Source organism: Lacerta agilis, chromosome 2 (genome assembly GCF_009819535.1).
Source record: "Lacerta agilis isolate rLacAgi1 chromosome 2, rLacAgi1.pri, whole genome shotgun sequence".
NCBI classification, from domain to species: Eukaryota; Metazoa; Chordata; class Lepidosauria; order Squamata; family Lacertidae; genus Lacerta; species Lacerta agilis.
Window position 1 is genome coordinate 79,939,585 of NC_046313.1, and position 16,203 is coordinate 79,955,787.

Genomic DNA, 16,203 nt, shown 5'->3' on the forward strand with positions numbered 1-16,203 from the left:
TTAGACTCCTGTTTCAGTATAAACCTAGACCATTCTTAATCAAGAAGAAACAGGTTAACAAAAATGACTGCTTCCAGTGCAACATGGAAAATGTTTGCATTACCCACAGAAGCAAGCCAATTGCACATTGCTCATCCGAAGCCTGTGATATTTCTTGCAGGATCCAGGCAATGTGGATATTTACTGCCAAGTCTTGTCCTAAGGATTTTTTTCTTGTCACAAGATTGGCTTTTACAGGCAGCAACAAATCATATTCATTTGAACTTCCATGTCAACCTCGAACTGCCCTTTGATTGCCTAAATACCAGGTCCCCCTTCAAAATAAAAAACAGCATGTTATAGAAACTGTCAAATTCAGGGTAGATGTAAACCTGAACTTCTGCTGGTTTTAGAGCTTACGCTCTGCGTCTTCTTTGTGATTGAGGCTTTCTTGCTGATTGTGGCTTCGCTTCTGGCATTCAGGACCAAGAAGGCAAACCAAAGAGGGTTGACGTCCAAGACAACCAAGATGGCACTTATGCAGTGACTTACCTCCCTGACAAGACTGGTCGCTACTCAATTGGCATTAAATACGGTGGGGATGATATCCCCCTTTCTCCATACCGAATCCGTGTGTCGCCAGCAGGAGATGCTAGCAAGTGTCAGGCAACAGGTAAATTCGTTCTGTTTTCTCACTGTAAGCAAGTGTTTGATAAGAGTACTGGAGCCAGGCAAGCTAGGCAAACAACTCTCCTAAAAGCCTTAAAATACTTAAACAGTAACTTTTAAAATTTGCATTTGTGCCAGTGTAGCATTTTGATGTACAGCCTTTAAACAAACTGCTGTCTTGTGTGAAAACTGCTTTTGCTGTGTTACGAGTGCCAGATAAAGGAGAAGTGGATCTGGAGGTGCAAATGAATCTCTTCCCCGCTTCATCCACCTCCACATGCACCCAGGGGACCTTGCGCTACAGCTGGGGTGGTTTGCAAAGGTTTCAAGACAAAAGCCTGGTGTAGGCTGGCTTTATCTGCAGAAGTTTGGATTAAGTTGCTGTGTGTTTCATAATGCAGGTGTCCAAAAGGAAACTGCACAGGACTTTATTGGCAGAAGATACGAGAAGCTGTTCTGATGCTCACCATACCATTTATCTCCTAGGTCCTGGCATTGCAGACACAGTGAAGTCAGGAGAGGAAGTTGGCTTTGTGGTTGATGCTAAATCTGCTGGCAAGGGCAAAGTGACATGCACTGTCCTGACACCAGAGGGTACAGAAGTCGAAGCAGAGGTCATTGAAAACGAGGATGGAACATACGACATCTATTATACAGCTGCTAAACCAGGAACCTATGTAATTCATGTCCGCTTCGGTGGAGTGGACATTCCAAACAGCCCCTTCACTGTCATGGTAAGATGTCTGGCTTTTGGTTTTGAAACCCTTTGTGTGAACTTAAGAGTAGACTGATAAGTAGTGCGCACGTTAGCTTTAATAAGTCACATGAAGTTTGACACACAGTCGTTTGCAGCCTGTTAGTGCAATCCTTATCAAGAGTAATGAGAAGAAAGTTCTGTTGAGTTCAGTAGGACAAACTCACAGGTAAGTGGCGCTAGGATTGCAGCCTAAATTAGCATTGGAGTGAACTGAGTGTTTTGCCTATGTGGTTCTTGTGGACACAGTGGTGTTTTTTCAGCTATGAGGAATACTACTTCACAAAACCCTAGTGTCGAATTCCTTTCTTCCGTTCAGATCTGCTGTTGTACCACTTTCCCCTTTGTTCAGGGCTCTTCGCCCTTGTGACCCCAGCTAGTTGGGAACTGTGAGCAAGAAGTCAGCACAACGCAGAGTGCGTGCGCAAGACTGGAGTTCTGTCACAAAGGGCTTTGGGGCACATTCTTGTTTCATGCGGAAGAGAGGGAAGGTGGCTAGCTTGGAAGTGCCACGCAACCTTTGTGTTCTACTTCTGTTGTAGCTGCTTTCACCTCTCCCACACTGTGTGTGCCACAGAACCCTATGCATATGTACCTCTTAAGTTGCAATGTTTTTTTATAAGCTCTATGAATGAAGAGGGTTTTTAAAACTATACCTTGCCTTTTGCCACTAACTAGGCTACAGATGCAGATGAAGTTGCAGTGTTGTCTCAGGAGCCACTAAATGCAGCATGCCCCCCTGGATTCCATCCCTGGGTACCTAGTTGTTGTTTTTTTTACACTGTCTTTCATGTTCCATTCAAGAATTGACATCCTGCCTCTTGGGTCTGCTTAAGCTTGCTTTCTTGTCGTATCTTACTGCTGATCAAAAAGCTACTTTGGGGCAACTTGGATTTGATTCAGAACCTTCCTTCATATATATATATTTAACAACTCTTAACATCACAATCATTTTAAATGGTGCATCTATGGTACTTTTTCCTTAGGGAGCTATTTTCTTCTTGACTTCAGATGGTGAGCGGCTTCTTCCTAGAGTATTGTCACTGACCATGTTGCTCTGGCTTTGTTTTGATTTCTCTTCTGCTTTAAAAAACAACCAGAACTTTCTTCCCGACCATAGCCAGCTTCAGTGTTCCATCGGACGGAGCTATCCTTGCATCTTTTCACTCTTCCATTTTGTATGTTTTTAAAACTCTCTTCTGAATGTGTTTCACATTAAACAATGAATGGGAGCGAAGCTTTGTGTGGTGGTCAACAGTCCGCGCTTGAGTGGTGTCTTCATTCTGGATGCAACTGTCTGGACTGACCAAAAATAGCTAAGCAAACTGTTTTGTGCTAGAACTCCTAAAATGACAATAACTTTCTCCCCCACAATAGGTCACGGAAGAAGCTTATGTTCCTGATGGTGACATGAATGGTCTTGGGTTTAAGCCCTTTGATATGGTCATTCCTTTCGCAGTAAGAAAAGGAGAAATAACTGGTAAACAAGCTTTCAGCACACAGTTGATGACTCTCTTTAATGCAGTGGTGAGGACCCTGTGGCCCGCCAGATGTTGGGCTCTTAACTCCCACAGTCCCTGACTGCTGGGGGTTAGAGGCAACATCTGGAGAGCCACAGAGTCCCCATTCCTTAGATTAATGTCAAAGAAAATGCCTTGCCCCCACCTGTCTTTTGGGTCCCCCAAAGTTTAGCTTTGTAATACATTGTAATAGAAGCATAGATTTCATCCTGCAAGATAATCTTTCAAAAAGATTGTGCTATTGTTTGGCCTTAGCAGAGCTGGGAGGAGATAAAAACGAAGCTCTCCTAGAGTAGCCATGATTGTCCTGTCCTTGTGCCCCACTGCGCAAGTCTATTTAATCTGCTCTTAAGCATCATCCAGAGCAACAGCTCTTTATTGGGGCCTTCGGTTATTATTTCTTATTATTATTTATTGAATTTCTATACTGCCCTTCATCCGAGGATCATGGAGCAGTTCACAATATAAAAACACAAAAATACATACCATAACAATTATCATTATTATTATTTATTGAATCTGTATACCACCCTTCATCCGTAGATCTCAGGGCTGTTCACAACAAAAACAAGAAAAAGCCTTGCACAAATTGCTAAAACCAAAGCGCCTGAAAATAATATCTGACCCCTACACTGTTAAAAAGGCCATAGATTGTTTAATTAGCCAAAGGTCTGGTTGAAGAGGAACATTTTTGCCTAGTGCCTAAAAGTGTTACAATGAAGGTGCCAGGCGAACCTCCCTTGGGAGAGCATTCCACAAGTGGGAAGCCATAGCAGAAAAGGCCTGTTCTCATGTTGCCGCCCTCCTGATCTTTTATGGAGGAGACACACAGAGGAGGGCCTTCGATCATGATTGCAAGGTCCCGGTAGGTTCATATGGGGAAAGGCTGTCCTTGAGGTATTGCGGTCCTGAGCTTGAAAACAGTCCGCTTTGGCAGGCCATGGCAAACTCTATAGAGAGTTGTAGATGCCACCAGACCTTGATGGCTTTATGGATTTTGTCTTTCTAAGCCAACCTTCAAGGACACGACTTGTGTTAAAAAATATTGGCGCTTTATACGCTGGTCATTATCAGAAGAGTAAATGGATCTCCAAGCCTTAACGCAGGATAATTTTTGGAAGTGCTTTCAAAGAAATGCAGGGAAACCTTTGCACCTTTATATAACCTCCCCCTCCCCTGTTTATATGCGTGAAAGGGAGGGCCCCAATACCATGCAGATTTGAGTGTGAAAACACCAAAACACATGGCTTTGCTTTTTGAAGTATCGTGCAGTTTGAGTTCAGTTTGAGCCTTGCATTTTCAGGGGAAGTTCACATGCCCTCGGGGAAGACTGCACCAGCAGATATTGTTGATAACAAGGATGGCACTGTAACAGTCAGCTATGCCCCTGTTGAGGTTGGATTGCATGAAATGCACATCAAATACATGGGCAGTCATATTCCAGGTGAGTGCCAGCTGATCTCAAATCAGCGCTACGTTATGTTACAAGAACTCAGCTCTTGTTTATTTGCAGGTGAGGGCTGCCTTTACTCACACTTTATTTTCTTCAGTGGTGGACACTTCAGTCCTACGAGTTGCCTTGGTCTAGGGTTGTATTGCATGCCCCGTGTGGTGATGGCGGCGGGTAGCTGAGTGAAGGCAGGAGGAATTCTTAGTGGGTTTACAGCCTGTGCCAGACTTAAAACAGATTTGGCTTTTGTGGACAGAGTTTTGTGGCCTTACTTTTGCAGTTAGCTTGGAACTTATAATTAACTTATTTTAGTGAGGAGGTACTACAACTAGAATAGAGAAAAAAGTTTTGAAATGCATGTGTAAAATATTAGGCCTCCTTTGCTCAAACTATAATCTGTGGAAAGGATCAAGCTATAAAGAGCTCAGCCCAATTTCCTAGTGAAGTACTTACGTTGCCAGTTTTGACTGCCTGCAACACTTTTGCTGGCTGACTCGCATGCATCGTCTTCATTGAGAAGTTGTAAAAATGAAAGCTGAATACAATCCATCTGGCCTCCCCCCCTCCCCCGCCTCCTCTCTTAAGCCAACACTATTAGCTAGCTTAAGGTTTACTACTTGGCAAGAATTTTCAATTAATTTTATCTGGGAAAATGGACAAATCACTGATAGTTCAGCTTTTGCACACACATTCTCCTGGCTTACTGGTATTGATGGAACCAAGAATTCTGTATGGATATTTTTCCTCTTTGGCATGCTGGTGCTTTGGGGGGGGGGTCCACACTTGGTGCCCTTCCGCACCTGTAGTAATGTGCCGCTGCTCAAATAATTTTTATTACATCGCTTAGTTTTGTGACTAAGCAGCTTTCAAAATAAATAAAACAGAAAGAGGTGGGTGTCCTGTTCCATATGTGTGTGTACAGCTCCTGTACAGCTCCTGTGTGTACAGCTCCTTATCTACTCATGGAAGCAGCATTGCAGGTTTCTGCCCATGTCAAAAGGGGCTTTTTGTTCCTTAAACTGGGGCACATCCAGACAAACTGGAGCCGGCTCATAGCTTTTGGGAACAGGGGCACGTTCAGCTATTTCAGCTTTGAAGCCTGTGGCAGAGCTAGAAATAGAAGCGCCAGTTAAGTCCCCGCCACAAGAACAGTCTCTGCATAAATCTGGACTTTTTTATTATAAAAAAAACACCATTGGCTTTTTTATGTGCTTCTTGGTGACTGGCTTAGTGACCATCTGGCAAACTCAAACTTCACTGGCAGCAACCAGTTGATAAATTTGTAAGGAATAGGATCCTTTACATGAGCATGAGCGAGGACCTGCTATTTGCTTGCTGGTAGAAAGCAACTGCACGGGATGGTTGGAGTCCCTGCTGTGTGGATGTATAAGCTGGGAGGTGTGAGGCAAAGTCCTGTGGGAGACTTTGATGGAGGGTTGGGTGCTGCATATGTTCATTATTTGCAGTAGTAGGCTTTCTAGAGTGCTCTAATACTTTTGGGCAGTGAATAAATGTGAAACCTAAATGGAAACTAGTGAAACACTGAAATCAGAGGGGGATAAAGTTACTGGAACTGAGCAGGATGTTTGAAAACTTTCCTAAATGCTCATGATTGACAGTGGATCTTGCATTTAGTTTATTGCAAGGCTCTCCAGCACCAGAGACATCATGCCTTCATATAGGAATGGCTGGACAACTGCAGCACAAGAGAGTGATTGCCCCCATGTCCTCCTGCTTGTGGGTTTCCTATATAAGCATCTGGCTATCCACTGTGGCAAATGGATGCTGAAGTAGATAGATCTTGGTCTTATATAGCAGGGGTCTTAATATGTAGCATTCTCTGTCATACGGAAGGGAATATAGGGAGGAACTGAAAATAAACACTATGTGTGCAAGCTTAGGTAAAGGTAAAGGGACCCCTGACCATTAGGTCCAGTCGTGTCCGACTCTGGGGTTGCGGCGCTCATCTCGTGTTACTGGCCGAGGGAGCCGGCATACAGCTTCCGGGTCATGTGGCCAGCATGACTAAGCCGCTTCTGGTGAACCAGAGCAGCGCACGGAAACGGCGTTTACCTTCCCACTGGAGCAGTCCCTATTTATCTACTTGCACTTTGACGTGCTTTGAAACTGCTAGGTGGGCAGGAGCTAGGACCAAGCAACGGGAGCTCACCCTGTCACGGGGATTCGAACCGCTGACCTTCTCATCAGCAAGCCCTAGGCTCAGTGCCACAGCGCCACCCGTGTGCAAGCTTAAGACGTATTAAATTGCTGAGTAAACACACAAATTTATTGGAGAGCTGTACAAAAAGATGTTAAAATAATTTAAATACCCTACCTCAAGTGTGTTTATGCATAGTTTTTCAACCTTTGCAGAGAGCCCTCTACAGTTCTATGTGAACTATCCCAACAGTGGAAATGTAACTGCTTATGGACCTGGCCTTGTCTATGGTGTAGCAAACAAGCCAGCAACCTTTACCATAGTCACAGAAGATGCTGGTGAAGGTAAGTGGTCTATTCTGTAGTCTCTAAAGAATTTACTTGACATGAATCCTGTTTGATTTTTGGTGGAATATTTAACTTCCATGTAAGCATGCCCCAAAATTTAAATTCCGAGGCAGATGTTATAATCAGACTTCATAGAGGGTGAATAGAAATAATTCATCATTTTCTTCATTTCCCCAGTAACTTTAGGGATCCATAAATATGCCAGTGCATGGTTCTATAAAGCATCGCTAACAGATTGTACTTCTGAAGCATTTTGCAGATTACACGATGTGTTACAACTGTCCCATCTAACATTATGGTGACCCTAATGATGGGTTAGGCTGAGAGCTACCCAAAGCCACGAAGTGAGCTTTATGGCTGAGCGTGGATGTGTACCCGCAAGTCCAAATACGATTCTGGACACTGAACCCTCCTTTAGGAGAAACAAAGATGTTTCTGTATAGAGCCATAGAGATGGAGCCCAGGGTCTTACTGCCCTTGTAGTCCAACCCCTTGTTTGCAGCAGGAAATTCAGAGCTGATTACAGTCAGTTTGACACAGTCTTAATTCCCTTAATTCAAAGTTGCTTGCTTTCACTCCCAATAAAACATTTTTGAAGATAACTGGCATATGACAAATGAGATCTCCAGAGGGCTAGCCATGATGCTCAATCCAAGCAGGACTCCCCCCCCCCCCACACACACATCTGGAGCTGCAACTTGGTTCTTAATTGAAGTTCACTGATGTTTATTTCCAACCATGTCTTGAAAAATGTAAGTTTGAGAATTCTTGTGGCACTTTTTTCTCCAACATGACAGGTGGCTTGGACCTAGCAATTGAAGGTCCCTCCAAGGCAGAGATCAGTTGTATTGATAACAAGGATGGCACTTGCACTGTGACTTACTTGCCAACTCTTCCAGGAAACTACAGTATATTAGTCAAATACAATGACAAACACATCCCAGGAAGCCCATTCACTGCCAAAATCACAGGTACAAGGAGCACTTGAAACAGCTACGATAGGCCTAAAAGCTTTGTGTTTGCAATCTGTTGCATTTAGTATAAATTTACATAAATACTCTGTGTAGACGGCAAACGGAGAACTGACAACTTGTTTTTAACCATGCTGTGTGATGAAGTCATGTTGTGTTTAGCTGGCTTTTGCCCAGTAATTTAGTATGAATTGCAGAAACAAAAGGTATCTTCCCTGCAATAACTTCTGAGCTGTCAAGTTTTGCCCAGTTACTAGAGTCCTGGTTTCGTGGAGCATAAATTTGCATTTGTAAGCGGCATACATGTCTTCTGATTCTCATTGATGCTTTCTTTGTAAATTTAAGTGGAAAGGCATTTGGATGGTTTGCCCAGAATGTTAAGATCTAGTAATGTTAATATCTAGTAGTGTGTTAATCCAAAATCCTAATGGGAATTTTTCCTTCTTAAAGATGACAATAGGAAGCAATCTCAAGTTAAACTGGGCTCTGCTGCTGACTTCCTGTTAGACATTAATGAGACTGATCTTAGCCTCTTGACAGCCAGTATTAAAGCCCCATCTGGCCGAGATGAACCTTGTCTTCTGAAAAGGCTACCCAATAACCACATTGGTAAGTCTTAATCATCTTCTATGGAGACTGCTGTATTGGTTGTGTGGTGCTGGCAGGGTGGTCTTGGGGAAGCTTGTGAGCCTGGGCCACAATTGGAAACAAACAATACTTTTAATTTGTGGCTAGAGTGGGATTTTGATGCCACAAATAATATTTAATGCCAGCTATCTTCCAGTTCTGTATTGTGATTTGACAGTGTGGGAGGAGGGGGTGGGGACACGAAAAGATAAAGTGCCAAGTTACAAATTTGTCACGCTGCTATCCTCCGTCTGGCAGGTATCTCATTCATTCCACGGGAGGTGGGAGAGCACCTGGTCAGTATCATGAAGAACGGGAGCCACGTCCCCAACAGTCCGGTGTCCATTATGGTGGTCCAGTCCGAGATTGGTGATGCGAGCAGAGCAAGGGTTTCTGGACGTGGCTTGGTCGAAGGACGCACGTTTGAAATGTGTGACTTCATTGTAGATACAAGAGATGCAGGTCAGTACTGGAATTCCTGGGCTGCCAGAGAGTATCTAAGGGATGCCTGTGGGCTGCGGGTTGCCCACCTGTGATGTGGTTGATCTGCTGTTGTTGTTCTGAGACACAGTTGTCCATTCATCACAGCAACAGAGCAGAGCAAAATTGCCTCTGACTTGTAAATGGTGGTTGCCATGACGTAGAACTGGTTTGGATGCTCTGTCAATCTGCTAATTTGTATAGGTTAAAACTCACAGCTTTATACCACAAACAGCATATCAAGCAAAATCCCATATGTGACCATGAGCTGAAACGACTGGCTCACTTGCAATGGTTAATATACAATGACTGCAATCTGTTAAGCCCTCTGACTCCATAAAGATTTAGGCAGTGCTCGTAGGAGCTCTTCACAACTGCTTGCCGTCATCCCAGCTGCTTTCTTTTCTAGGTTATGGTGGGATTTCGCTGGCAGTTGAAGGACCTAGCAAAGTAGATATCCAGACAGAAGATCTAGAAGATGGAACTTGCAGAGTTTCGTACTTTCCAACTGTACCTGGTGTCTACATAGTATCTACTAAGTTTGCTGATGAGCACATCCCAGGTAAGAGAAAAGAAGCCTTCGTAGGAGAGCCATTGCTGATCCACTTCCCCACCAGCACTGACCTCTTGTAATAAGTGCAGAGTCTATAGGACACTATCCAGGCTTCCCACCAGGGCCTTCATGTTCTGAAAGTGCCTGAAGAAGCTAGATTGCTAAATTTTGGAAGTCAGGATAATAAACTTCTTGCGCACCTTGAAGATGCTTTTGTTTGAGGGGATGTCTCCTGCTGCAGTGTAACACTTAGCTCTTTGCTACTCAAACTAGAATATTGGTTTGGTACAGGTGACTCTCAACCTACGTGGGAGTTGCGTTCTAGGGTGTAGCATGTAAAGCCAAAATCACGGATAGTCAAAATAAATTGGGGTCATTGGTGGGTGGGATTGCCAAAGCCTTTTTTTTATTGGACACCTGCTCCCCCCCCCAATTTATTTAAAATTAGCTAAGCATGTAAAGCTGAATGTGTGTAAATAGCAAGTTAACCTGTGTAGGAAGATGGGGCTTCCTTGATGGTCATCGCTGATAAGTCTCATGCTTAATGTACTTAGTTAATAATGCAGTGGTCCAGCCTTCCTCAGTGGGAAAGAATTCTAAGATGCTAGTGGAAATAACTATTAGTAGACGATATGGTACTTTATTGCCTGTGAAAGTCTTTACGCTTCCTTTACTGATAGATGGAACTCAATGTTGTTTTGTCTCTACTAACTACAGGGAGCCCATTTACTGTGAAAATAAGTGGTGAAGGAAGGGTGAAGGAAAGCATTACACGTACTCGGCGGGCTCCTTCTGTGGCCACAGTTGGAAGCTTGTGTGATCTTAACTTAAAAATTCCAGGTAAGTTAGTTCTACTAATAAATCTACTATTTTGGAAACCATAAACCAGTAAGTCATTGAATCTTCTGGACATTCTTTGCAATCAGATTTAAAAATGGAATATTATCCAAATACTTCCAGAGGTCAGGGAAGGCATTCTTACTTAGATCGGGGCTTTGCGTGGTAGGGCTCACACCCATGTCTTCCTAGGCCCCATGAAGCAGCCATGGCATTTAAATTTTGCTTTCCAGCACATCACCCACTGACTCAGTTCTAATAACAAGTGAGCTGGTTCACATGTAATGCTAAGCCGAACCTGGACTTCAGGTGAATGCACAGGCAATTCAAAATGATACCATTATTTTTGCCTCTTAGACCTTCCTCCTGCTGCCAATCTACCTGAGTCTAAGCCACAATTTGATTTAGCACATGGCTGAACCCAGATTTATTTTATTAACTAAGGTTTATTCCTGGTTTTACAGTTTATGGTTTGTCTAGAGGAAACAAACCATGAGCTTGAGTTCGGGCTACATGTTAAGCCAAACCATGGCTTAACTCACTGTAGCACAGCAGTACTGGATGAAGAATAATACAGTGGTACCCCGCTAGACGAATGCCTCGCAAGACGAAAAACTCGCTAGACGAAGGCATTCGTCTAGCGGAAGGCTGCCCCGCAAGACGAAAAAGTCTATGGGGCTGCCTCGCAAGACGAAAAATTTTCGTCTTTTTTTTTTTCGTTTTGCGGAGCGCGGCTGTCATTGCCGCTCCGCAAGACGAAAAACCCGCTAGACGAAAATTTTCGCAGAACGAATTATTTTCGTCTAGCGGGGCACCACTGTATGCCCAAAATTTCTGTTCTGGGAATTCATGCATTCATGCTACGTGTGAAGTACGGGTGTTAGAATGATCACAGAAGTTTGTACTTGAGTCACTGTAATGCGTGAGTTACAGCTGCTACTATAGAGATCTGTATCATGTGGATCTAACTGGGCAAGACACATAAAATAATTGGCTGGTTACAGAATATATTCAGCATGCCACTTCATATTCTGATTCTGTTTCTGTCTTTCTCTGCTGCTCTAATCAATCTTGGTCTTCCTGTCTTCTGTTCCTTTCTTTCCCCCTATTGCCTTCCCATAGTTACATGGTTCCAAATGGCTATATGTCTGGAGAGATTGTCCCGTGTTTCACACCAGTTCATTCCCACTTTCCTGTGTGCTGAGCAGAAGGAAAACTGCCAGACTCAATTGAAAGAATCTCGGTGTCCTAGTTTCATAAAAAACCCAGCCAACATCAGACAACAAAGTTTCCAATCAGTCCTTCTATGGGATCTACAGATGTATTACATACCTGGCTCCTTAGGGGTAGTGGGTACGTTGTAGTACTGAGGTTGTTCTATAATGGCATTACATAATTCAATAAAATCTGCTTTAAGGTGCAATGCATGGCAAGTAAGCAACAAAAGTATTTGTTACGAAGACCTGTAACAAAACCCTCAGTCAGTAATGGAGCCTGTGGCCCTCCAGATATTGTTGAAGTCCAATTCCTATCAGTCCTCAGAATGGGTGATGTTCACTGCACTAAATCCAATTGTGTTCACAATTAAAATGAGTTCCTTCCTTCCTTCCTTCCTCCTTTCCTTTCCGAGAACTTCAAAGGATCTAAGCACAACCCCTCCTGGCCATATTTGTCTGTAATTTGGTAGATTTGATCTGCTCTTTTGTGGGGGGGAGTCTATTATGCCTGCAAATTCCATCCTCTTCTGTCAACAGGAAAAGGTCATTATTATTATTTATTTCCCAGTAGTTATTGGGGTGGGGGATGAAGTGGACTTCAGTTGTGTGATTCAACTTGATTCATTTGTCAAGTGCTTCAGAAAGAGGCAGACTGCTTTCTGGATTGTGCACCTGCTGTATACATTGATCAGGTAAACATTCAAAAAAGGGGGGAGTGGGCTCAAATTTAACTCATACTCCACACTTGAACACATGTGACTCAGTGTGAGTGCAGTTGAGGCTCTATCCCAATTCCATATTTTGCAAGAAAAGGGAGCCGCTTAATATGCTTAACTCTTTTGAAGTATTCTCTTTTAATTTCATTTAAGAGATTCCATAGCTTCAAAAACGGATGGTGGGGGCTCAAAGAGCAATGTATTGATTTCTCATTACCAGCTGCAAGCTCTCTTAACTCTGCTTTCTGCAGTCAATGGAGACACCGTGACTTGCTTGTCAAGGGTGGCGGGTGACAAAATAATTGGATTTGTGAACATTCTTGGTTTTTGAGGTGAACTGATAAGTGTGTGCTCGTCCCTAATATATATATGGCACTTTGCATGCACAGGTGAATGCTTGGTATGCACTCACTTGCTCGTCAGTTACGTTTTGCTGGTTGCAGTTCTGGGAAGTTGAGTTCCATCAGGTTCCCAGCAAATGTCTGCCAGGTAAAAGTGTTTTGGTGCATGATCTATAGACGAATGTGCACTCAAGGGCCACTTTGCATGTAACGTTTGAGGGCAGCTCAAACATGTGAAAGCAGCTGACTTTGGAACTTCCAATAGATCCCAAGAACCTCAGTTGTATAGTCAACTAAACTTGGTGACTGGGTTTCCTATGGGGAAGGTTTCAAAACAACTGAAATACTGGGGAACTCTGCCCTCGTGCATTGTGTGACAGAGTAAGATGTTTAGAAACCAAATCTACCTGCTCTCCATTAATGGTCAGCTCCTTTCTTTTTTTTTTTTTAAAAGAAATCGACATTGGTGACATGTCAGCTCGGGTCACTAGCCCATCTGGGAGAATGACAGATGCAGAAATAGCAGAGCATGATAAAAACACGTACTGTGTCCGCTTTGTACCACAAGAAATGGGGGTCCATAATGTTGATGTGAAATACAGAGGACAGCATGTGCCAGGCAGTCCATTCCAGTTTACCGTTGGGCCACTTGGTGAAGGAGGGGCCAATAAGGTCAGAGCTGGCGGTCCAGGACTTGAAAGAGCAGAGGCAGGCATCCCAGGTAAGACCTTCGCTAAATTTCATCTGAATACATGGGCACGGGTCTAAGGGCCTTGCAGTGAGAGGGCACGATAGCTGTAACCTTGGAACAGGGTGTTTACACCTAACACATTTCAAGAAGCCTGGTGACCCTGCCTTGTGTTTCAGAGTCCCATATCACAAAGGGATTGGAGGGTCATTTGCCTGCTTCTAATTCCTGGGTGGTGGTGGTTGTTGTTAACAGCTGAGTTCAGCATCTGGACAAGGGAAGCTGGAGCTGGAGGCCTTTCCATTGCAGTAGAAGGACCAAGTAAGGCGGAAATTGCTTTTGAAGACCATAAAGACGGATCGTGTGGTGTATCATACACCGCTCAAGAGCCTGGTATGGATATCTTACGTATTAGCAAGTTGAAATGTTAATGAAGCGAAACACCAGAAAACAGTTCCTCCATGCTTAGCAAAGTTCTTATTTCTTCCAGGTAACTACGAGGTGTCCATCAAATTCAACGATGAGCATATTCCGGAAAGCCCTTACCTGGTTCCTGTGATTGCTCCTTCCGATGATGCTCGTAGGCTCACTGTTATGAGCCTTCAGGTGAGACATAAGGAAGCATCTCCCATAGCCTACCACAAGCTGATACCATCCTTGTGCTCAAGCTCCTTAAAATTATTACTTGCTCACTAGCTACACTTCTTCAGAGGAAATCCCTTGGCAAGCATGTAGGCCTTCCAAGTTAGGAAACAGCATCTGAAAAGGGTTGACTCTTTCCTAGTACTATTCAGCTAAGGAACAACTATGGCCTCCATTCTCCCCGCACAGTGGCACTAAGCAGTTCTATAAACCTTGCTGTTAATTTTCTCACAAGCTTTGTCTGTGTATGACAGCGTTCAGCAATGAAGCAATACTTAGAGGGGTAAGCTGGCTTGCATGATTGCATGCTGACAAGGCAGTTAGGCTAACATGCAACATTTCTGCTTGGCATATGCTCCCAGAATGAACATGGTTGAACAAACAAGGCTCTGGGGTGAGCACAGAGCAGTAAATCACACATGTGCAGATGTTGCAAAACCACAAGCTTGTACTTTAAATGATTCTTAAACAGCAGCCAAAGTCTGAGTCGATTCCAGACTTCTAACGGCTTGAGTTTGTACATAGTCCTGACTTTTTTGTGGTGTGCATCTAGCAACATTTTTAAGTGACTGTCATTAATCTAAAATAAGAAGCCTGGAAGTTTCAGATTGAGTGTCATCCAGCCCATCATGTGTAGATTTGCTGCAGCTTGAGGCGGCAGTATTAGTTAAATTGCACTGCTTTTCAGAACTATGATTTTATAGACTGACATTTGGTGTAACTTTCTAGCCAGAGCTGAACTTAAAACAAGGAGTTACAAGGACGATAATTAGCTGCTGTGGTACTGATGTTTTTCTTGTGTTTCATTTAAAGACTCTTGACAGAATGTGTGGTGTCAGCTGACTTAAACCCTGAAGAGGGAAATAAAACTGATATTTTTTTTGGGGGGGGGGAGGAGTAATCTTTTTACAAAAGATGCCGTTTTGCACTCTATAAAAAACTTCCTTGGTGTATTTTGGCTGCCTGTTTTGTCAGTGTCAGTTTATTTCTCTCTTGAGGATAAAACTGTTAAGTGGAAATTAAGGTAAGCTCTGCACTGAAAGCAAAAGCGCAGCATTCCAGCAACCCTCCCCCCGATGGAACTTCAGTTTTTCAGTGACTGGGGGTGGGAATCACACATGCATAACACCAGGAGACTGTGGTTTTTTGTGTGTGTGGTGACCGCTACTGCGGAGCAGGTGTGCATTGATATATGCTTTTGGTTCCACCTTTGCTGGCGTGTTAACAGAAATCTCCAAAACTTTGTATTTGTTGGCATGGGGGTGAAACATGCTTTGCTTAAACAGAAAGCTCCAGGCTTAATTCTAGATGCAATATGGAAATCTGCTTTTGGCAGCATGTTAATGAGTTAGCCACACAGTTAGGAACAGAGATTTCAAGTGATTTTGGGAGTATAGCAAAGCAAGTTCAGCACAATCATAAAGATTTGGGCAGCACAAGCATTTTGTTTTAAAGCTGATGCATTTGATGATTTGGGGGCTGGCATCCTACATTTGTAGCAAATGATGACCTTGAATACTTATGTAGTCAGACCAGAAAAAAGTGTGTGGGTAGACAAATTTAACCAAGCCCACACTTCGGGAATGTATTGTACTGCCGTTCAGGAATATAATTAGTTCACTAAGACAAGATCACATCACTTGGTGGTACCTGGAACCCTTAGAACTAGGAAGTTAAAAATAAAAAATATCCCTAGTTTTAAGACATGAGAATACTCAGTTGAGAAAAGCATCACATATAGCAAGCAGGGTCAGGGGTGCTTGTGTCCTTGTCAGGCACATTTTTGTAAATAGTGAGACTGATAATGTTTTTCCACAACCATAACGTCTGTGATGCAATAACTTTACATTTGCAAATGCGGTACAGGGCTACCATGTGTCAAATATTGCTTCTGTGTTAGACAAAACAGGCAGAGCTGCTGCTATATTTTGGAGGCAGTAAAGGACTGAACTGTTATATATTCCTTGCAAGCCAAATGTCAATATGTATGTGAGGATCTTACTATTGCGTTGTTAGGAGTCTGGGTTGAAGGTTAACCAGCCAGCATCCTTCGCTATAAGGCTTAACGGAGCAAAGGGCAAGATTGACGCTAAAGTGCATAGCCCAATTGGAGCTGTAGAAGAATGCCATGTTTCTGAATTGGAGCAAGGTAAGGGTGTGTCGTAAACTTTGTACTCAAAACTGCTTTAAATATGTAAACAGTCAAAATGGTCGTAATAATTAAACAGGAGGTGGCAATTTCAGTTCATGCCAG

The 16,203-nt window shown here is 43.3% G+C and overlaps 1 protein-coding gene across 5 annotated transcripts in view; it reads left to right on the forward strand.

Moving 5' to 3' along the window:
• The window catches only part of FLNB (filamin B), an 85,663-nt gene that overhangs the window by 64,493 nt on the left and 4,967 nt on the right, over positions 1-16,203 (forward strand). For 2 of the 5 annotated variants that reach the window (XM_033140995.1, XM_033140997.1), the window contains 15 exons: positions 463-652; positions 1,135-1,382; positions 2,081-2,158; positions 2,780-2,882; positions 4,226-4,366; positions 6,746-6,874; positions 7,675-7,848; positions 8,299-8,457; positions 8,734-8,937; positions 9,365-9,517; positions 10,226-10,348; positions 13,074-13,340; positions 13,563-13,700; positions 13,798-13,913; positions 15,966-16,098. In XM_033140995.1, the coding sequence (XP_032996886.1) occupies positions 463-652; positions 1,135-1,382; positions 2,081-2,158; positions 2,780-2,882; positions 4,226-4,366; positions 6,746-6,874; positions 7,675-7,848; positions 8,299-8,457; positions 8,734-8,937; positions 9,365-9,517; positions 10,226-10,348; positions 13,074-13,340; positions 13,563-13,700; positions 13,798-13,913; positions 15,966-16,098 (2,356 nt within the window). Of the gene's footprint in view, positions 1-462; positions 653-1,134; positions 1,383-2,080; positions 2,159-2,779; positions 2,883-4,225; positions 4,367-6,745; positions 6,875-7,674; positions 7,849-8,298; positions 8,458-8,733; positions 8,938-9,364; positions 9,518-10,225; positions 10,349-11,467; positions 11,725-13,073; positions 13,341-13,562; positions 13,701-13,797; positions 13,914-15,965; positions 16,099-16,203 lie in introns of those variants that run through there. The other 3 variants (XM_033140996.1, XM_033140998.1, XM_033140999.1) reach the window with 2 other exon arrangements.